The sequence below is a fragment of the Xenopus laevis genome, chromosome 9_10L, assembly GCF_017654675.1.
Source record: "Xenopus laevis strain J_2021 chromosome 9_10L, Xenopus_laevis_v10.1, whole genome shotgun sequence".
NCBI classification, from domain to species: domain Eukaryota; kingdom Metazoa; phylum Chordata; class Amphibia; order Anura; family Pipidae; genus Xenopus; species Xenopus laevis.
Window position 1 is genome coordinate 92,666,423 of NC_054387.1, and position 22,488 is coordinate 92,688,910.

The 22,488-nt window shown below is 37.0% G+C and overlaps 1 protein-coding gene across 4 annotated transcripts in view; it reads left to right on the top strand.

Annotated features, from left to right (window-relative positions):
* Positions 1-22,488, top strand: part of LOC108701477 (1-phosphatidylinositol 3-phosphate 5-kinase) — a 124,893-nt gene that overhangs the window by 67,240 nt on the left and 35,165 nt on the right. For 3 of the 4 annotated variants that reach the window (XM_018236208.2, XM_018236210.2, XM_018236211.2), the window contains 9 exons: positions 45-116; positions 2,248-2,419; positions 3,070-3,248; positions 3,975-4,088; positions 4,807-4,915; positions 6,360-6,514; positions 7,843-7,933; positions 12,696-12,753; positions 21,495-21,647. In XM_018236208.2, the coding sequence (XP_018091697.1) occupies positions 45-116; positions 2,248-2,419; positions 3,070-3,248; positions 3,975-4,088; positions 4,807-4,915; positions 6,360-6,514; positions 7,843-7,933; positions 12,696-12,753; positions 21,495-21,647 (1,103 nt within the window). The remainder of the gene's footprint in view (positions 1-44; positions 117-2,247; positions 2,420-3,069; positions 3,249-3,974; positions 4,089-4,806; positions 4,916-6,359; positions 6,515-7,842; positions 7,934-12,695; positions 12,754-21,494; positions 21,648-22,488) is intronic. The other variant, XM_018236209.2, reaches the window with a different exon arrangement.

Sequence of the window (22,488 nt, forward strand, 5' to 3'; positions counted from 1 at the left end):
TTATCTATAGGCTTCAATGTATTGTTTCTGTTTTTTTCTTAAAGGATTGTAACAATGGAATTTTATGGGAAAAATGACCTGACTCTTGGGGTTTTTCTGGAAAGATACTGTTTCAGGTGAGCATTCTTTTAATATTTAACATTCACATTTGCAATCTACTGATGGGAAAGTATTACAGAGCAGAAAGTAAAACTTCTATCAGAAGGATAGTTGCTAAAATGAGCCTGTCAGGCTGCTGTGCTGCTGTCAAAAATTAGAGTTCTTTTTCTGATACTTTGGGACTGATTTTCTGCTATAGATGATTAAGGATGTTGGAAACTGTAGCAATAGAAAATAATATTCTCAGCGTCAAAACTATAGGCTGGTTAGTTTGATGTCCGTGGTAGAAAAGCTTTTCGAAGAGGTATTAAAGAGGAACTATCATGAAAATGTAATAAAAGCTTCATCATACTGAGAAACTTTCTAAAAACAATAAATTAAAAGTTCTGTACCATTTCTGAAATAAGTTTATCTCATCAGCATCTGATTCCGTCTTCATCTAGGAGTTGGGTTTCAGATTTTCATTGACAGTAAGATCCAAAATATTTGATAGGGGGGGGGCTCCCTTTAGAGCTCACTCGAATAACTGATTCCAGTACAAACAAAATCTAACACAATATCTGACTTTGGCACAAATTCTGCATGTAGAGAGACACTATTTCTAGTTATTTTAATAGAGCAAGCTCTAATATATATTCTAAGCAAAAGGAGTCCCTCCTAAAGGATATTGGATTTAACTGTCATTCAAAACAAGATTCCCAGCTCCTGCATAGAGGCAGAGTGAAGAGGACAGATTCGGAGAGAGGGACAGTGAAGAGTAACTTGAATATTTCAGAAACAGTCCAACTTTTTGGTTATATTTAGAAAATGTTTTATTGCATTATGATGAAGCTTATATATTGTTTCTTTCCGCAATAGTTCCTCTTTAAGGGATAAGATACTTGACTTCATTACAAATCATTATACTATGAGTTTGTGCCAGGATGGTTTTATGTGCAACAGATATTGCCAGGCTAATTTAATTCCCTTTTATGAGGAAGTGAGCTTCGCCTCCACTCTGGGATGGCAGTGGATGTAATCTACTTGGTCTTTGCTAAAGCATTTTAACACATTACCACACAGAAGGTTAATTGTTAAATTAAAGGACACCAGTCACCCAAAAAAAATGAACTTTAATTACACTATATAAATTATTTGAATCTTGTTTCCATCAGTCTGGGAATAATTATAGCAAGCTGACAGGGGCCATTTTGTGTACACTGTTATTAAGGCAAGCCTTGCATCATCTCAGAGTCTTGTTTGTGCACCAGAATGGGGGACCTGATGTCCATCCCCATGCCCTGGTTACACAATTAAATGGTAAAGAGAATGGGGGAATGTGGGGAGAGCAGTGACATCTAGGAAGTGCTGAATGGAAAGAAAGTAATTGTCTGCCCGCCTCTATGCCTAAGGCATAAAGGAGAGGCAGACAATACTGTATATGATTGACAGCTTAGATTTTTAAATGAGCTTACAACAGCTATGAATTCTTGAATAAAAATAGAAATTGGATTTCATGTTTAGTTTAAAAAAAAATTAAAATTACTTGTAAATGTAATTAAAATTGAACGCAATATGTGTCTGGCTGTGTATATTCTTTATTTCCTGGCTCTGACTCTTAAAACATAATTTCAAAGTAGCTCATTAACAGACCTGATTCCTGTTACATTGTTTTAAGGGAACAGAAACTGACAAATAAGCACTGCTTTCAACTACAGTTGCATCTATCTTTTTCCTAGGCTTTGTGATATAAGCATTTTGACTTGTCAGATGTACTTATAGCTCTAAGCTTGGTATTGCTTTCATTTTCTAGCTTGTAGTAGACTGAGTGCTCTGGCTAAAGGGTGGGCTAAACTGCACTAATCAGGAACATGGTTCAGGGGCTTTAGATAGTTAAGCACATCTTCTGTCTCAACCCCTTCTCCTTTTAAAGTTTAAGCTCTTTTAGGGAGGGCCCTCTTTACCTCTTGTATGAGTTATTGGTTGCTTTGTATGTGAATCTGTATGTTGAGTGTATGCACCTATTTATTGTTAGTGCTTTATAAATACATGCAAATGATAATATATCCAATTTCTATTATATAATATTTGGTATGCCAAAAGGCTTCTATTAAACTATAGCAAAGCATAAAATGTTAAAGTGTTATGTTCTGTTTACTGTTTCCATAGGCCTTCATATCAATGCCCAAGTGTATTCTGTGACACTCCAATGGTGCATCACATTCGCCGCTTTGTGCATGGGAATGGCTGTGTACAGATTGTGCTAAAGGAGCTGGATTCTCCAGTTCCTGGATACCAACACACTATCCTCACATACTCCTGGTGCAGAATATGTCAGCAGGTAATTATAAGTTCTAGAATATGCAGCAGCTGTCTCTCTCTTTCTCTTAACTTGAATTTTTATATTAATCTGACGAGCAGTGCAGTATTTTCCTGTATAAGCAAGCTTGACTTTGAAAATGCTCAAAGCTTTGTGAATCAGCAATTTTGTGCTGTGAATGTAAGAAAAATATACTTTCTCTCCGTAATAATAAAACTGTACCTTGTGATCACAATTACGATATAATTTATCCTTATTGGAAGCAAAACCGGCCTATTGGGTGTAAAAAGATCCATTATCTGTAAAGCCCCAGGTCCCAAGCATTTTGGATAACAGGTCACATACCTGTAATATAACAGTAATTATGCTAATAATACATATATTGGTATTGGTTTTGGAACAGTAGAAAAAAACCACAGTGCAAAATTTCTCTCTGTGCATCATGCCACAAGGTGAACCTTACAATGGAAGTAATACATTGCATTTCCCAAAGTAAAGGGGCATTAGCAAAAACACCATGTTTAGAAAAAAAGAAATGTCTTTGCTCTTTGAAACTGTTTCATGATAAATTTGGTTTGATAGTTACTGTACTTGTAAGTAGAAATAATTCTGTTCTTTTAGCATGTTTTATAAATTCCAAACTTATTTTACACTAATTTTCTTCATTTTAGGCAACACCTGTTGTACCTCTGTCCAATGACTCCTGGTCTATGTCGTTTGCAAAATATTTAGAGTTACGTTTCTATGGATACCAGTACACCCGACGAGCTAATGTTGAACCCTGTGGACACTCCATTCACCATAACTACCACCAATACTTTTCCTACAATCAGATGGTTGCTTCCTTCAGGTTAGTCAGCTTCATTATTTGCATAGTCTATATTGGTTAGGTACACTATATGGACAAAAGTAATTAGTGTTAAATAGCGATAATTAGCGGAATTGGTTTTTAAGGTGTATAATTAAGCACACAGCCATATTTTGCTGAGCAACAAACAGCCTAGTTGATGAATCTTGGTATGCTGAATGCCAGGAGAACACTACCTAATATTTAATTGCAGTTGTATAGGAGAAATGTGGTCTGAGGCTTTAATATTATGGTCTGCTTCCAGCCCAAAACATACATTGTTTGATAACATTCACAATTTTGTGGTTTCTACTTTGTGCTGAAGAAATGTGCACAAAATGAGTTTCAAATATTGTTTGTTTGCGGAAATGAGCGTGAAAAGTACTTTTACTATCATTCACCGAGTTCTGATTTCAACCCAAATGATCACCTACAGGATGATTTAGAATAGGAGTCCCCAACTTTTTTATACCCATGAGCCACATTCAAATGTAAAAAGAGTTTGAGAGCAACATACGCATGCAAAATATTCCTGGGGGTGCCAAATACAGTCTGTGATAGGCTATTGGTAGTTCCTGTGTAAACTGTCCATGCACAAGAGGCTCTGTTTTTCAGTGCACATGGTTTTTATGCAATTAAAACTTGCCATCAAACCAGGAATTCAAAAATAAGCACCTGCTTTAAGGGCCACTGGGGCAACACCTTTTTTAAACAATTTTTTTCTTGTAGTTACTCCCCGATCAGACTTCTTGAAGTATGTGTACCAACTCCAAAGATACACATCAAACAACACAGCCCAGCGAAAGTTTCAATCCTTCAGGACTTGAAGGATTTCTCCCAAAAGTAAGTTCCATCAGCCTATTACCACATCTAGGCATTCTCTTGTGACTTTTTGTGTATGTATATGTGTAATTATGCCACATGGCAGATATGTCAAGCATTTTCCCATTTTCTTGTGAAATTAAAAACACCATAACAAAGTTACTTGTGTGGCATTTCTGTTGAGCACCTGCTAAACAACAGTTATAGTTTTTTTCACAGGTAGTTTTGGGCTTTGTTTTAACACGAAAGGAAGCCAGCAGGAACTGTGTCGGTTTCCTAAATAATCATATGCTCATTATCATCTATTGTTCTGTCAGTGGGGTTAGTCAAGATAACCCTTTAGGATGTAAATCTAATATATACTTATCACATAGATTTTTTTATTTTTGAATATATTTAGCACTTGTAATTCAAAAGTCTGTTTTGTTTTAGGATCCTATTCTCTCCATACAGAATTGGTTTGCTACTGAATAGTGCAGGCATGTAACTGATGAATCTGATTTAAACTATGGTCTTCAAAAGAGACAGGGAATTATTTTCTAATGCTAGGAAAGAGACACAAGTGAGGGGTGGCAAATTACTAGGAAATGACTTCAATGTATGTGTGTGCAAGTGTGTTTATGATGGAAGTATGTGAGTAATAGCAGTGTATGTTGATTTCACTTCATGTTTATATTACATTTTTGTTTCATTCTGATATGCCAACTTTTCTCACTGTTTAAATGTTATTTCTCATCAGAGTTACCCAGGTATATATTGCAGTAGATGACCGACTTACCTCCCTAAAAACAGACACATTTAGCAAGACAAGAGAAGAAAAGATGGAGGACCTTTTTGCACAGAAAGAGGTAAATGTATTACTGTAATAACTGAGCTTGAGCATTTGTAGCAGCAGGTAACCTATGAATAATCCCCCCTGATGAAAATAGGGCACATTCCTTCTACACTCTGATTTAGTTCACCAAAGCACTTTCACTCCAGCAGCAAAAATAATAATAATAATTAGGGATGCAACAAATCCACTATTTTGGATTCGGCCAAACCCCCGAATCCTTTGCGAAAGATTCGGCCAAATACCGAACTGAATCCGAACCCTAATTTGCATATGCTAATTAGGGGTGGGAAGGGGAAAACATTTTCTATTTCCTTGTTTTGTGACAAAAAGTCATGAGATTTCCCTCCCCCCTAATTTGCATATGCAAATTAGTATTCGGCTCAGCTGGGCAGAAGGATTCGGCCAAATCCTGCTGAAAAGGCCGAATCCTGGCGGAATCCCTAATAATAATTAAGGGCAATCTGTATATTTTTTTTCATACCTGCTACCTTTGTAAAAGTTGTTAAATCTGTTTATTAATTTGTAATGCTCTATATAACATACTCGGAAAATCCTCTTCTTCTTTAAGCTGCATTTTAATAATTTTAGTTCTTTCAAACGGGCAAAACCTTGGCTTTGTCCTTTGTTCCTCTCATGCCCATTTGATCTCCTCAGCTGTATAAAGTAACAATTTCATCATTTGTGATGCACTTGGCCACTAAAATTCCATTTTATTACTACGTAGCAAAAATCATTACTACCCTGCGTCTATGTATGTTTATAAAGCAATTAGAATTCCACACTTGAGCATGTCTCCTTTTCCCTGCCATATTTTTATTATAATTAATTGTAAAGTGTTCACTTTAAAGTCAAAACTACTTTCCATTATTTCCTCATATTCCTAGATATGCTGTCAAATGTATACATGCATTACACTGCTGGTGCATAGCTCCTGTATAATATTAGCACATTGTGCATTTCATGATTAATTAAAGTGGCTCTAAAGTCAAATACATAATTAAAGTACATTTGACTTTCATTTTTTTATTTCACTTGGATGTCTGTTTTTATTGCCTTTTTGGTTCTTCTTATTTAAAAGCTGTGTTTAACTAGAAAGAGTGTTGCAATAAAATGTAGCAAAGATTTAAAGTAGGAATTAAAGGTTGTGCAATAAAATTAATCATTTTGCCCAATTAGAATTTCACACATATGTTCATACAAGTTCATATACATATGCAACTAATTTGGACTTATGTGTCCAATGTTAATTTGAACACTGCACATAATAAAGCATAAATGCTAAATCTATGTTATAATAGGTATTTGCCTGCACTAAGCACAAATTGCATGCAAATTCTAAAAGAAAAGTGGCCCTTTAAATCATATACTGCAGATATTTAGAGAGCTTAACCAAGACCAGGTTCTCGGACCAAATTTTTGTTCCTGTTTTTAATACTTGTATTCTGTTACTTTCTCAGATGGAGGAGGTAGAGTTCCGAAACTGGATTGAGAAACTACAGGCAAGATTGCTTTCCTCGAATACGGACACGGAACAGCAGCTACAGTCTATCTTTGAGTCAATGATTGCCAAGAAGCAGTCACTGTGTGAGATGCTTCAAGCATGGAACAACAGGTTATTTTAATCCTATTATGAAGCATGCATTTGAGCTTTAAACTATTGAGAGGACTCCGTGGGGTGTGAAGCAGTAACAGGTAGAGGTTAAATTGCCCTTGTATCTAAACCCTTGTGTGGATGAGCTGTCCAGTTGAGAACAAACAGCGCCAGCATTCACTCATGCTCAGGGGAAATCCTGCCTTTTAGAGCAGGGGAAAGGTCAATCCTTTCAAGGTTTCTGTTCACAGTACTACATATTTGAAAAAATGTTAGATTTCATTAATGGTGTGGAGCCATTTATAGTTAGTCAGTCAGTGACCATTGCCAGGTGTAATATTAAACACAATGGGATAAACTCAATATTTTTACATTTACCTGCAACTGTACAGGGTCATGTTGGATTTATTATTCTAGGTTGCTATGCAATAGCTGATTCAAACACAACACTATAATGACTCCTCCGTCAGTCTGGTAGTATACATATGGAGAAATCTTCCCACTTGTCCATTTTTTATTGCTGTCACATTGTCTTGTTCCTTTTGTGCTGCTAAGTTTGAACAACTCCCCCACTTTTCTTCTAGCTATCCATCTCTCCGTATGCTTCTAATCTTTTATTCATAAATGCCAGGATATCCTGTAATGCTCTGTAGCATGATGTGGTTGCAAAATTACAGTGACAGCAGTCACAAATATCACAGCAGGCTGAAACAAAACATAGTGAGTCCGCTAAATCCATGAACTTTTGAAGAATTCAATTTGATTACTTATGTGAATCTATATTATCTGGTGAGCTCATGAAGCTGTGCACATTTATTACATTACTTAAATCAAATTTGCCTTATTTGCAAAATATTCTGCAAGAGCAGTAGTTCACTTGAATAAGAGAAAATGCTAACTTTGGAGGCATCAACACAGTTCAATAGACATCAAAATATGTTTCCACAAGAAAGCTAATAGTTCTTCCCTTGAAATATTCACAGACAGACAAACTATCTGTCTCGGGTTATAAATGGAACTGCCCTAAACCACTTTACAGTCGGTCATATTTAATTGCAGTGGTCAGTGCAGAACAGTGGAATCAGAAGTATTCGAGTATAATTAAATTTTCTTTTAGTTCATCAAAGCTACTGTGGGAGTGATAAAAAAGGCAACAAATGTAGGAAAAGAAGGGCTATTTGATACAGAATCATTTGCTTTATTTTTTAATGAATAAGGCCCTTTTTCATGAAGGTATTTTTAATCTCAATTCCAGAGACAATTTGATATTCAAAACTGCTGATTTTTCTAAAGTACTATGCTCCTTAGCTTTTATATATTGCATTCTAAGATTAAACTTTTATCTGCAGGTTGCAAGATCTTTTTCAGCAAGAAAAAGGCCGCAAACGCCCTTCAGTGCCTGCTAGTCCTGGAAGAATGAGGCAGGGGGAAGAAAATAAGGTAATGACTCAATGGGTAGCACTCCTGCGTTTTAGCAATGGGGTTCAGAGGTTGATTCCAGCTTGGGGTTCTCCCCATGTCTGCATGGGTTTCTTCCAGGTACTCTGGCTTCATCCCATACCCCAAAAATATCAGGTTCATCCCACAGTCCAAAAACATACAGGCAAGTTAAATGGCTGCTGCTAAAATTGACTCCACTGTGTGTGAATATGACAGGGACCTTAGACTGTAAGCAGCACTGGGGCAGGGACTGATGTGAATATATGATCTCTGTAGATAAATGTAAATTACAAATACATAAAGGTATTGTTTTTACTGTTAAGGGCAAACTTACGCTTGTAATAGTGAAAATACTGTAACAATGTATGCTCAGAAATATATATTATTTGTCTCTAAATAAGAAAAAGTAACCAGTTTCACTTTAGCATTTCCTGGTCCTAAAGAGCATATGATAGTTAATTACCTTACTGAAAAGCCCCTGATAATGACCTGCTCAAAGGTTGGAGCTTAGTAAAGGGACGGGTTTGTTTGTTCGTTCAAAGGAAGATAAAGAGCTATTAACAAATCGCACTCTTCATAAACGGAGATGGGGAAGAAATTTAGCGAAAAAAATAGACAGAATACATTTTCAACAAAAGTCCTATATTTTAGCTCATTTTTAGCAAAGGTATTTTTAGGTGTATACTGTCCCTTTAAGAGTAAAACTTGCTCCTGACTAAGTTTCCTCTTGGATTTTGTGTTTGTACATCAGACCTACTCAAGGGAAAACAGTAGCTGATTAAGCTGGTAGCTGCCTGAAATCTAGTTATCCATGCTTATCAGTAAAGTTGCCATTGTTTGTCTCTAGGTATTTGAAATGACAGCAGATATCCTTGTAATTCTGTTTCTGAAGACAAATGTTCCCATTACTTTCTGCTGTTGATGTCGTGTGGTTCCTGCTGATGCAGCACAGCTGTTGCTGTACACTTTGTTTATATCAAATCTCTATGGCAGGTGTATATGCTACTGGCAACTCTAGCACATCTGGTTTTCTTTTAACATGTCATAAGACGTGGAATATTAGTGAAAGAAATACATTGGAGAATGGTTCTCTCTCCAACTGTCACACCATCCCTAGCAGCTATTGCTGCTACTGGATGGGGCTGGAGGGCTATAGATTCTTCTTTCCCTGCATTTGTGTGTTGATAATTAAAGGTAACAAATTAAGAAATATGGCAAATAAATAAAACCGCACAACAGAAAAATATGAGCTTATGGTATAAATCTCACTATTCCTAATTGTTAAACAGACTAAGGAGTTGCCTGTAAAATGTGACTTTCCAAAGTTATTTTCTACTTTTAATAGAAAGTGTAATGAGTCCTGTTATTTATACCTCCCTTCATTTATTCAAAGGTTTTCCTTATGTTTTACTTGTGGCAGTAGATTCAAGTGCAAGCATGGCATGCCCAATATGCTGATATTCATGGTTCTGCCGCATTAATGAAACATCCATGTGTTTTGTGTTCATATTGGAAAATTGGCTATAAACAGGGTTCTGTGCTTTTTTTGTTTTTTTGCAAATACCCTGGCATGTTGATAAAATATAGATACGGGATGCACTATCCAGAAATCCATTATCCAGGAAGCTTCAAATTATAGGACGAACATCTTCCATATACTCTACTTTAATCAAATAATTACATTTTTTTGAATGATTTCCTTTCCTCAGTAGTAATAACACAGTTGTTATGTTTTGGGTAGCCGAGGATAAGGAGAGTATAACAGTGCTTTATTAGCAGGCTCATGCAGGCATTACACAACAGTAAGCGTTCACTTTCACTTTTAAGCTACCAGGAAGTATGCACAGTATAAGTATGAGCACAGTGACATCTACAGGCCATTTGCATGAACACCACAACAGTATCTTATAACTGATCTCGGCAAAGTTGCATGAACCCATATTGGTTGCAAAACAATGCTATTGGGTTTATTGTGTTTATCTACTGTTTAAATGTTTTTTAGTAGACTTACGATATAAAGATCCAAATTACAGAAAGACCCCAGGTCCCAAGCAATTCTGCATAACAGTCCCATACCTTTAGTACATTGTCGTGTTGATAAAAATACATGGCTAATTTCTCTGATTTTATTTGTGCTATTCACACTGCACAGCTTTAGTAAATTAGCCTTGTGGGAAAAAATGCATCACTCTGGTAGTGGAACATATTAAATTTTCATACATTAAAAGGGTTTTAGCAATGTTTCTAAATAGGATGTTCCCTAAATGTCTTTTATCATTTCCTAGTTTTCTTACCATATCATTTTATATTTTCACATTCTGCTGTATTACTAGTCATCTTACTTCCCAAGTTCCCTCAGCCATGTGACTCTGATAGACTTCAGTCACTCTTTACTGCTGCACTGCAAGTTGACGCGCTATCACCCCCTCCCTTTCCCCCCCAGCAGCCCATCAGCAGAACAATGGGCAGGTAACAAGAGATCAGCTTTCCCTGAAGGATTCCGCTGGCAGAACTGAGAGCACCTCTGTTTCTATGCTGCTACCACTGCTATGCTTAGGTCTAATAGCACTGCTGGTAGAGAAACCCTCCCTTGGGGAAATGTTCAAAACTCCCAATACTGTCTCCCATTTACTTTAGGATGAATGCGAGGCAATAAATTATTTGCAATGTAGACTGAAATATATAGAGATAAAAATTACACCATACAAATCACAACAGAATCCATTTAACATTCCTCTAAATAATTATTTTTCATCCAGTTCAGATTTTAAACTATGTATCTAAAGACTTTCAGATTCAGAATGTTTTCTTCTGACCATACTATTCCCAAAACGGCCATTGCTGGCCAAGCTCTAGTCTCATCCACAACTTCAGAATACAGGATACGTAACTGTCACCAGAAAAGTTGTTGACTGGGTATTAAACAATGGAACTAAGCATGAGTTGAGTTGTTCTTTAAACAGCAAGCAAAACAATTGCGTGTAAAATGTTGCAAACTTGTATATTAACTTGCAAAGCTAGTAAACATGTAGGGTCTTGCTCAATTTTAAGAACTGTGCTGAATATTTGATTTAAGTTACATTGTAATTCTGACATGCACACTTTTATAAATGGTGCACTCAGAGCTCTTATATTCATATCGTGTTGGCGATCAAACAGAAAAGTTGGCAAATCGCTGGACCGATGTTTAGGTGTGCAGATTGAACGGCATATAATCATAATTTAGGATTAAGTGTCCTTTCCGGCATGAAAGGCATAATAAGGCTTTCCCTTTTTCCTTTTATTTTATTTTTTTTTATTATTTTTGTTTGGGCGGGGCTGTAAATAAATTTTTTTAATGTGAACCACAGTACCTAGGCTGCTACACGCCTGCATATTTTGTCTGTTGGATGTTGAAGGTACAGTATATTCCATTTGCTAATAATGTGTGTTACCTCAGGGAGACTTGCTTGTGTTATATCTTTATTATATGCAATATGTGTATATTGTATATATATATATACATTGTGATTTGTATCTAAGAATGTTGTGTAATTACATATTAGATAGTATCAGGACATATCAAGACAAGCTTCAAAGACACCCAATGTAGCATACAGTTGTTAAATCCCCTCCCCTTTGACCAGGGGCAGCTGAAAAAGCAAACCTTCCTGTCTACACACTGCCTTTCCCCATTCCATTGTCCTGATTCTGGAATGAACTGCCTCAGGAATCCATGCCCTACCCCCCAAGATTAATGTATTGGTCACTGACCAATCAGAACCTGACATGTACTTATGGTCAGTCTATAGGTTAATACAATAGGCTAAGTTAGCCAGAGAGTCCAGAGAGTTCCTGCAGGGAGGACATAGATGACAGACCTAATGGAAGGATGAGTATCCGAGAGGCAGTGGATTTTGATCCAGCATATACATATTTCTAATTGTCTTTGTAACTATTTGTTATACATTCTATGTAATGTAACTTGTTTTGTGTGTATTATTTCTGTAGATATGTGTCAATAGTTTTGTAAATAAATATATATATTTTGATTGAACTATCTCTTTCGTTAAAGAACCCTTATAACCAGGAATACTTATGTACATGTGTATATAAGAATAAATATACATATTTACATAAATATATCCTTGGTCAACAATGTGCACTACATGAACTGTTTATCTCCTACTGGTTAATGCATACTTTATGATGTTATCTATAGTCTTCTTGCCCCACATTTAAGAACATAAAATTGCATAGTGTAAGTAACTTCTTTTATTTTTATTTTCAACACTGCCGGTTATTTTATTATATTTTTTTTATTTATTTTTTTTAGAATGATGTTCTTTTAAACAAAAAAAAATGTTTTCTCCTGTTAAATCCTTTGAAAATGTAATTATATTAAAGTGGCTGTATGCAGGGCTTAAGGTTTTTTTACAAAATGATCTAACCACAGTATTGGTTGAAATAGATCCCCCACAGCTTTGAACCAACACAAAGTGGTTTCTATCATCTTCATTATGCCTTTGAAATTTCAATGGCAGCATTATCTGTTCACACCTGGGCATCTTTACTGAAAGTTCTGAGCCACAAGCAGTGTCAAAGGCAATCATTCACATGTCAGAAGAGATATTTCATATCTTGGAAATGGCATTTATTTTCTTTTCTCAATCTGCTTTCAGAGATGCCTAGGCCCGTCACACAATGTAATAGGGGCTTTTCTCCTCCTACACTATAGACTTACAGATTGTGATGGAAATTATCTTTTTTCTTTTATTTGCAGGGTTGTGCTACGGATGCGTCCCCACGCAACTCATCTCCTGCACAAAATGGGGAGAGAGGTTTGTAAATGGAAAGCTTTTTAAATTCACATAGAAATGTGTGATGCAATTTTTGAAATTGTTTAAAGTGAAAATATGGCTGATGTGTTAGTATGGTGTATTGTCTGTTTATTTTCTAAAATGGGAAGTAAGGTCCAGAAGCTTGGCTCATTGTATTCAAAGTACTTTTCTTTTTCTGTGGCCCGAGCAGACCTCTGCTAAGATATGTACCTTAGACCTTATGAAAATGGAATCTGTTATTGACCACAGGGTCAATCCATACAGTGTCTTGTATATCTAAATGCATATCTGCAAAAAAAAATTTTTTGTGCACACAATTAAATTGGATATCTAATATATTTTCAATTTCTATAGTGGAAGTTAGAAATCCTGTATAGAAAATTGCTGGCAGGGAAACTTTCCACAAAAACCATGTTCCTGTGTCAGGCCATTTTCATAATTGCTAATATTTCCCACATATTCCTTGTGTAAAGAATATTCCATATTCCTTATTTCTGAGTATTTGGTGTGTATGTATATACACTTAGGGGCAAATGCATCAAGGGTCGAATATCGAGGGTTAATTAATGAAAATCCTTCGACATCGAAGTTGAAGGATTTTGTGCAAAAACTGCGATCGAACGATCAAAGGAATAATCGATCGAACGATTAAATCCTTCTAATCGAACGATTCGAAGGATATTAATCCAACGTTCGAAAGGATTATCCTTCGACCAAAAAAAGTTAGCCAAGCCTATGGGGACCTTCCCCATAGGCTAACATTGACTTCGGTAGCTTTTAGGTGGCGAACTAGGGGGTCGAAGTTTTTTCTTAAAGAGACAGTACTTCGACTATCGAATGGTCGAAAAGTCAACCGATTTTTAGTTCGAATCCCTCGATTCGAAGGTCGAAGTAGCCCATTCGATGGTCGAAGTAGCCCAAAAAACACTTTGAAATTCGAAGTTTTTTTACTTTGAATCCTTAACTCGAAGTTAATGAATTGGCCCCTTAATGTATGTGGGAATGGTTGTGGCAATGAATTTTGTGTGCAGGGAGTGGCTGTGGGCATAAATATATGTGCAGAGAAAGTTTGAGAATTTGTAATGGTGTGTGATTGTGTATTCTGACTTCTGAGACTTCGGGTAATCCTCTTTCAGATGAAGACATTAAGGGTCATCAACAGCCTATCTTTGGCTTCATCTAGATGTGGAACGGTGAAAGGGAGAATCCATAGGTTTTATATAAGCATAAAAGGCTGAACTTAATGGACAGGTGTCTTTTTTTCAGCTTAATGCTATCTACATGCTAGTTGATCAGACTAGTCACTGGAAAAGCTTTGTCCTAAGAGCTATTTTCAATAAACTTCTTGAAGCTCAGGGGCGTAACTATAGAGGAAGCAGACCCTGTGGCTGCAGGGGGGCCCAGGAGGTATAGGGGCCCCATGAGGCTCTAGTTGATATACAATTTCAATAAATATTGATCAAACAGGACAACCTCTGGATATGTTGGGGGCCCTAAAATTAATTTGCTGTGGGGCCCAGTAACATATAGTTATGCCACTGTTGAAGCTATTGAATGTATCTGCCAGTACAACTAATTCAGGGAGAGAATTCCACAACTTCAAAGCTCTCACTGTAAAAATCCCTTTCCGAGCATTAACATTAAACCTCCTTTCTTCTAATCGGAGTAGGTGTCCCCATGTCATGTGGCAGGACCTACTGGTAGATAAAAGCGTTTATTGTATGGTCCTGTTATTTATTTATTCAAATCTCTTCTTGAACACCTCTTTTCCAGCATAAACAACCCCAACTTGGCCAGTCTTTCTGATAACTTAGACTTTCCATACTCTTTACCAGCGTATTTGCTTATATTTTAATAACATTTTGCACCACATACGTATTGTTTTGTGAAAAAACAAAGATGCTTTTAAATTAAAAGTCCAAGAAAAAAATTGTGCCCTTCATCACAAATATCCGACTCACAGAAATGGTAAGAATGACAGACCAGAAGATAAATAGGAAATTATCTGAATAGAAAGATAAGTAAAAGTAAAACATAGCAGAATAATTGTGGATGCTAGGGTTGCTGCTCTTGGAAATTCGATAAATAGATGCCTTTTAAATTATATAAAAATATCAATGTATACATCATACTAAAAGTTAGATAGTTAATTTATTTTGAAAAAAGACAAGTTAATCACATCCAACCCTTCCAAATGAACCCCATTACATATAAATGCACTTACATAGACAGTTGTTCTTGAATGCCTATAACATATTCTATATATTTATTTTTTTGAATGTGACCTAAAGCATCATCTGATTTTCAAGCAAGTCCTAAAAGTAGTTGAAGAAAACCTAGTTAAACAAATTAAACACAATTTATATTATTTAGTCATGTATTTATTAAAAAAAATGATCCCGTAAAATATCTGCATGTGGCAAAAGTGAATATCTAGGATTATTATATAATTTGAAGGTGAAATCAGAGTCCGGTGTTTTCAGTCAAAGGGATGACAGTCAGGTGTGAGTGAGAGACCCTGTTTTTTTTTTTTTTTTTTTTTTTTTAAAAGAACGGGGATCCAGCTCATATATACAACACATTTGAGAATGTACCATGGCTCGAACAAAGGAGGTGTCTGAGGACCTCAGAAAAAGAATTGTTGATGCCCATAAAGCTGGAAAAGGTTACAAGACTATCACTAAAGTGTTTGGACTCCTTCAATCAACAGTCACACAGATTGTGTACAAATGGAGGAAATTCAAGACCGTTGTTACCCTACCCAGAAGTGGTCGACCATCAAAGATAACTCCAACTGCAAGATGTCAAATAGTCCGAGAGGTTACAAAGAAACCCAGGGTAACTTCTAAGCAACTGAGGGCCTGTCTCACATTGGCAAATGTTGATGTCCATGAGTCCATCATTAGGAAAACACTGACCAGCAACGGTGTGTATCGCAGGGTAGCAATAAGAAAACCACTGCTCCCCCCCCTTAAAATTTTGCTTACAGTCTAAAGATCATCTGGACAAACCAGAAGGATACTGGAAGAAAGTAAGATGAAGCCAAATGAGGAGTGTTACATTTGGAGAAAGAGAAACACTGCATTACAGGAGTGGTGGTGGGAGTGTTCTGGTTTGGATCTGTTTTGCTGAATCTGGGCCTAAATGGCTTGCCATCATTGATGGAACAATAAATTCTGAACTATACAGAGAATTCTAAAGGAAAATGTCAAGGCATCTGCCCATGAACTGAATTTTAAGAGACAGTGGGTCATACAGCAAGACAATGATCCTACACACGAAAGTCATTCTACCAAAGTATAGTTAAGGAATAATAAAGTGAATGTTCTGAAATGGCCAAGTCAAAGTCCTGATCTTAATCCAATTGAAATGTTGTGGAACTAAAGTGAGAGAAACCCACCAACATCTAAGAGCTGAAGCTGTTTTGTATGGAGGAATAGGTAAGCGTAATCACACCTTTTCTCCAAAGAGAGCGACCCCAAACTTGACAGTCTTTCCTTTTTAATTCTTCCATTGCTATTACCAGTACAGTTTCATGTCTCTGCACTCTCTGCAGCTCATTAAGGTGCAGTCATACCAGGGACCTATTAAGAGGAAAAAACTGTGTTTTCATCCCTCAAGTATACCTTTTATTATGCAAAACTGCAGTTTATGCACTTTAGTAGCCAGTGACTGTCACTGTGTAGAGTTACACCTTTTGTTGTCCATAAAAATTTCCAAATCTTACTCAGTTAAGGATACACCAGCACACTACCATTTAGTATATAACTCTAATTTATGTTGTTTCTACCAAAGTGTATAACCTTGCTTTAATCAACATTGAACCTCATTTGCCATTTTGCTGCCCAGTTCTTTAATTTTGTCAAATCTCTGCAACATTCTGCATAGCAAAAAGATTTTTATGTTTTTACAAACCTTTTACCTTATCTCATTGTTTTAAACTACTTCTGTTTTAAATGCCAGTGTTTTAACAATATTTTAAGCACCCCATTCAAAGAGCACCCACAAAGCAGCTATCCAAGTAATTTCTCCTTTAAGGCAAAGTAAAACAGGGAAATTCAAAGCATTTCGTCACCTGAGCAATTTACAGCTTGGCAGGTATCCTAACTAGTGCATTGTAAATGACAATTGCCTCCAATTCCAACCTTACTGATTTCTGTGGCATTTTAACCCTGCCCTTCACCAAGCTGGTTGGAGGACAGCACCCTGCACCCTGAATCATTAGTCAATACAAATTTCTAAGAATAGAAATCTATAACCTGTAAGTGGTTGAAAGGGGGAATTGAAAGATAAATGTTTTGTTATTATCATAGTCTTTGGTAAAAATGGGTCATTTGGGACTCAGGTCAGATTATTATCCCCTTTTAGAGAAATATTTATATAGCACAGAATTCCAGCATAAAAAGTGGCCCAACAAATTATTTTCATATCTTGATAACTGTGCTTTGGTTGTGACCACAAACTCATTGTTAGGTATGTGCAATTAATGCAATTATGTCCAATTAATGTATAAATGTAAGCAGGACTAGAGCAGGCTTAGCAACTGGTATGAAATCCCATTGAAGGGTTTAATTCTGAGCACACAAAATGTCCTTTTATTGTCCTTGGAAGAAAATATTCCCCAGAGGCCTTTGTACTGACATCTATATACTCATGTCATCTGTCTCTTTACCTCGATCACAATTTATTTTCTTAGAATCCTCTCCCATTCCCCTGTTTATTTCCTCTACTGACTTTTATTCTTTTTCCCTCATTTTCCATCTTTAAATGCACATTTTCTGTATGGTATTGGTAATATGATTTATATGATAGTGACCCTCTGCTCCTATATTAAGCAGCGAAGCAGTTAACGTTTTAATTGGCACGGACCCTGGAGCGCATTGCAGTGTATTACTGGCCTATGCAGGCAGAGCTTATTACAATCTTGAATTTCCTCAGTAAATAGACTGGTTTCAAGTCTGCCCTTATTGATATTAGTTTCATCATACTCTTGGCATTATGTTCCATCATATATAACGTGCTGGGAGTATTGATAAGCCAAAGTACTTGGAACATAAAGATCCTTACCTTGTCAGACATCACTTCTGTCATTTTGTGGCCCAGCAGAATCTTGCAGATCTCCAGGACATTTTGCAGCATCTTGACATGTCTAAGACTCAACCTGGTTATGGTTTCTGACATGTAACAAGGCTGTCACATTTAATAGCTGCCTTTCTTTCTTTTTAAAAGGAAGGACACACAATGGTAAAATAAAGTGTCAGTCACAACAGAATGATTATTGCTGCTACTAAATACATTTCAGAATTCAAAAATGCATTTGATCTTTTCATGGATATGGCAGAATTGTACAGTGCTAGATACTTTTGATGAGTGTATATATGTGCTAGAACAGACCTGGCTTTTGCCAATATAAAACTTGAATCACAATAAATGAATGAAGCAGGATAATTCAGAGAGAAGTGAAGGGGAATCTCATGGGAGTAAAAGTACAGATCCTCATAGTTGCTCTATGCCATGAATATTGGATTTTTGAGCAATGATTATATGGTGTTTATTCATTTTCAGGCTATGATAGTAATTATATGGTACTAGTAAAGTGAATGCTATAGAATTTATGTAACCTTCTTATATCTGTTACAGTATATTGTGTTGGACGTAGATTATAGTGCTTGATTTACAGTATACTATTTCAAGAAGCTTTTAGATTAAATGCACTAAAGGGAAGTATAAAAACAAACATGTTTGTGCCACTTCAACCCTATTTACGTGGCACGCAGCAATGAATCTACAGTGCTGATGCGTAAATACCACTGTTCCATTGCTGAAGACTCTTATGTGCCCAACTTTCCTTTGGAATTATGCTGCACAACTTAGTCAATGGCAGCATAAAGGTAAACATTGTCTCTTCAGACTATTCACAAGGCAGTGAGTAAGCCACTTCGACAGCTTGACCCTTATAAGCGTAGCGCTTTTTATGTTACTGAAACAATATTGACAAACCTTATCTTCAACCATTACAACATGCAGAGTAAGCTTAAATCTGGCAGAAACAAGGCTGCTTTGTTTGTAGCCTGGGAGCAATGTTTTGTGTTGGTTACTTAATATGGACAATAGCTCTTTAAGTAGGCTCACTAGCAGTAAAAATCATTTGTCTGCTCTAAGTCTAAACCATATTCTAAAGTTGACCAGCTGCTGGAAACAATAGAATGCTCGCACTCAGTCTGGTCATATGAGTTAGGATCTGCTTGTTTGGCGAGGTTGTCAAACTGTCAACAATATGATCACCTTGAGGTGGGCAATATCAGGCTGATGCGATCATTGATAATTGGATCATAATTGCAGCTATGCCGGCTGTTGGATGGAGGACTGCACAATTGATATCTGATATCTGTTCCATTATTGGCTAGATAAGGGTCGAACAGACCCATGTGCTGTCAGCATACCTGGGCCAATAAGATGCCGATTCAGCCCGGAAGGAGGCTTTGCCTGCATTCTAAAGCTGAGCAGCTGCTAGAAGCGTGGTACAATAACTATTAAACGTATTAAAAGAAAAAGCAAATGCTACTCCTTACATTTAAGCTGTGCAAATATACCACACTAGGCCAAAATATGTAAGCTCACGCGTCAAGTGCATGCATAGGTCATGCTTTAGATTACTTAATTCTGTCATGTATTTAACATGTTTCTTCTAATTTCTGTTTGATTTTGGTTCTCCTGTAATGAATTATTTATTACTGGGCAGGATTGATCTTCTTTATGATAGAATTTGTGTTCACAGTCAGAATGAATGGAAAGCTTAGGCAGAGCAGGCATCATTTACAGTGGTTATTATTACAGGAAAGTTAATCAACTTTCTTCGCTGTGCCACAGAATCTGCCATTGAACTCTACAGACAGTGGTCCTTTAGAAACACACTGTTATTGAAATGTGGAAGTTCCATGCCCGTATCTGTTACTAGACACAGGACTGAGCTAGTCCATTAGTGAATGAATAAAAAGTTGTAGTCCTGGCTGGTTTGTCAAACAGATTGCCTCTCCTTTTTAATAAAAAATCTGAATGAAGTAGAAAACAAAAGGTTTATTTAATGTTTAAATTATTTTTTTGTGGACTTAAAATTATGAAATAATTCTTTATTCTGAAAACACCAGGTCCCAAGCATTCGGGATAACCGGTACCTTTCCGGTTACCCTATAATTTGTCAAAATATTCAATATTCTTATGTACGTATTTATGGCTTCTTTTGAATGTGTACATTTTAAGCAGAACATTTGTGCCTTGTTTGTTCAGTTCTGAAGCATCTTTGTGTTTAAGTGTTTGGGAGGTGCCATGGGGTTATCAACAATAGTAGCATACTTTCTTGTATTTTCAAATAATTACTGTTAACCTAGGCTTTATGGAGTTTTGCTTACTACCGTTTAGTCCTGAAAAATAAAGAGCATTTTCTGGCTATAATTCAAAAATAATTCAACAGGGTGAAGACACACAGAGCTACTAGTAGCAGCTACTTGTCACGGCTACAACATAGATAATAGTGATAATTAGCTTTGCTAAGACACTGTTTTTTACCTGAGTCAATACTCTGGAGCTACTAGTAGCAGCTATTTATGGCTACAAAATACCCTGCCATAGGCAATACTGAGAATTGCCTCTGCTAAAACACATGTAGTGTCTTAGCAAAGCTAATTATGACTATTGTCTTTTTTTATAGCCGTGACAAGTAGCTGCTACTAGTAGCTCTGTGTGTCTTCACCTTAAGGTAAGGGGAGATAAGTTGCCCCGACGACAAATCTCCTCTTCTCCCCGAACTGCCTACCCCTACCTTTCCGCCGGCTATAATGTAAAATCGCCAGCGGGATGGCACTCGCGGCGCTTTGTTTTTCGAAGCTGCCTGAAGTTGCCTCACGAGGAAACTTAGGGTGACTTTGGAAAACGAAGCACCACTAGTGCCATCCCACTGGCGATTATAGCCGGCAGGAAGGTAGGGGAAGGCAGTTCGGGGAGATTGTCGCCCCGAATAAGAGGCAATTGTCACCGTGGTGACTAATCTCCCCAAATCTGTCTGTGTGCCCTGACCCAGGGTTAGGGCACACAGGCAGATTCGGGGAGATTAGTCGCCTGGCGACAAATCTCCTCTTCTTCGGGGCGACTAATTTTCCCGAACTGCCTTTCCGTCGGCTAAAATGTAAATCACCGTTGAGATGCCACGCGAATCGATACGTTTTCTGAAGTCGCCCGCAAATTCCTCGTGAGCCATCTCTGAATCTTCTTTTTTGATCAGTTGGGTGACACGGGGCCTGGTGGCTCATGTGCAATTGAAGATACTCTGGGATCACTTTCACCTTCAACTGCGCATGCGCCAGCAAGCTCCGTTTAGCCGAATTGATTGGAAAAAGTTTCAGAAAATGGTGCCTGCTAGCTCCGATGTGCACTTCTGCTTGTAGAGGTCAGCTTTACTATGAGAGACACTGTTTATTGAAATAGACTCTGTGGGGAGGGAGCAGAGAGGGGGTTCATTTGATGGCTGTCGGAGGACTTTTGTCTGGGGGGTTAGTTCTCCTTTAAGTATGAGATTTCTGACCTGTGTATTCATAAGTGTCTTTCCAAATGAAAGTTACTTGTGTTTTTCCTTGTTTCATCTTAATTAAGCACATTTTATTTTGGGGGGGGGGAGGAAATAAACTTATTATAAGTAGAAAGCTAACCCTATTTACTGTGTATAATGCTGTTTTTGTGTTTGACAGAAGATCGCTTTATGACAACCTTATCTCAGAGCTCCACAGGCTCCTCCCATCTCCAAATACCAAGCCCTCCTGATCTTGCTCCTGATCAGTCGTTTGGTGGTACCTTTACAGCACTGAGCACCACTGAGATGGACACCACCAGCAGCTGTGAAGGTTTTTATTTTCCGTTTATTTCTTAATTTAAAGCGTTTGACTTCTGAGGAAATGCTTAACTGCGTGATTTGTTTGTCTTTTAAATGAATTGCAGATTCCTTTATCAAAAGATAACTGTCCCAAGGCTTTTTTTTCCATAAAAAATGTTATTTTATTTAAGTTAGCATTAAAATTCAGTTACAAACAAACCCCACCAGGCCCACCTTACGCGTTTCACACCCTCCGGTGCTTAGTCATAGGTGTATCTCAGATACACCTATGACTAAGCGCCGGAGGGTGCGAAACGCGTAAGGTGGGCCTGGTTGGGTTTGTTTGTAACTGAATTTTAATGCGAACTTAAATAAAATAAAAAATTTTATGGGAAAAAAAGCCTTGGGACAGTTATCTTTTGATAAAGGAATCTCTTATATGGTATCGCCTGAGAACTGGGGCGAGTCCCTTGGGCTTAACTTAATGGAAATCAGATGTGGACTCCCAATTGATGTATAATATTTTAAATGAATTGCTCAATAATGTATAGAAGCCATTGTCCATCTCCACTGCAGGGGTTTTTATTATGCATTCTCTAGAATTGATTAAAACACAGTGATCTTCTGTGAATCTTATAGGCTTTCTCAGAGGCCTATATTACTGGATATCATGGATACATGCATTCTATGTGTGGTTGTATATAGATTTTTTATACTATATGGATCCTTCTACCGGCATACATAGTTATCCAAATTACAGGAAGATCCCTTATCCAAAACACCCCAGATTTCAAGATGGATAATAGATCATTTACCTATACCTGTATATTTTTAGTGTAGCTTTAGGAGATCAATTTCTTTATATTACCTGG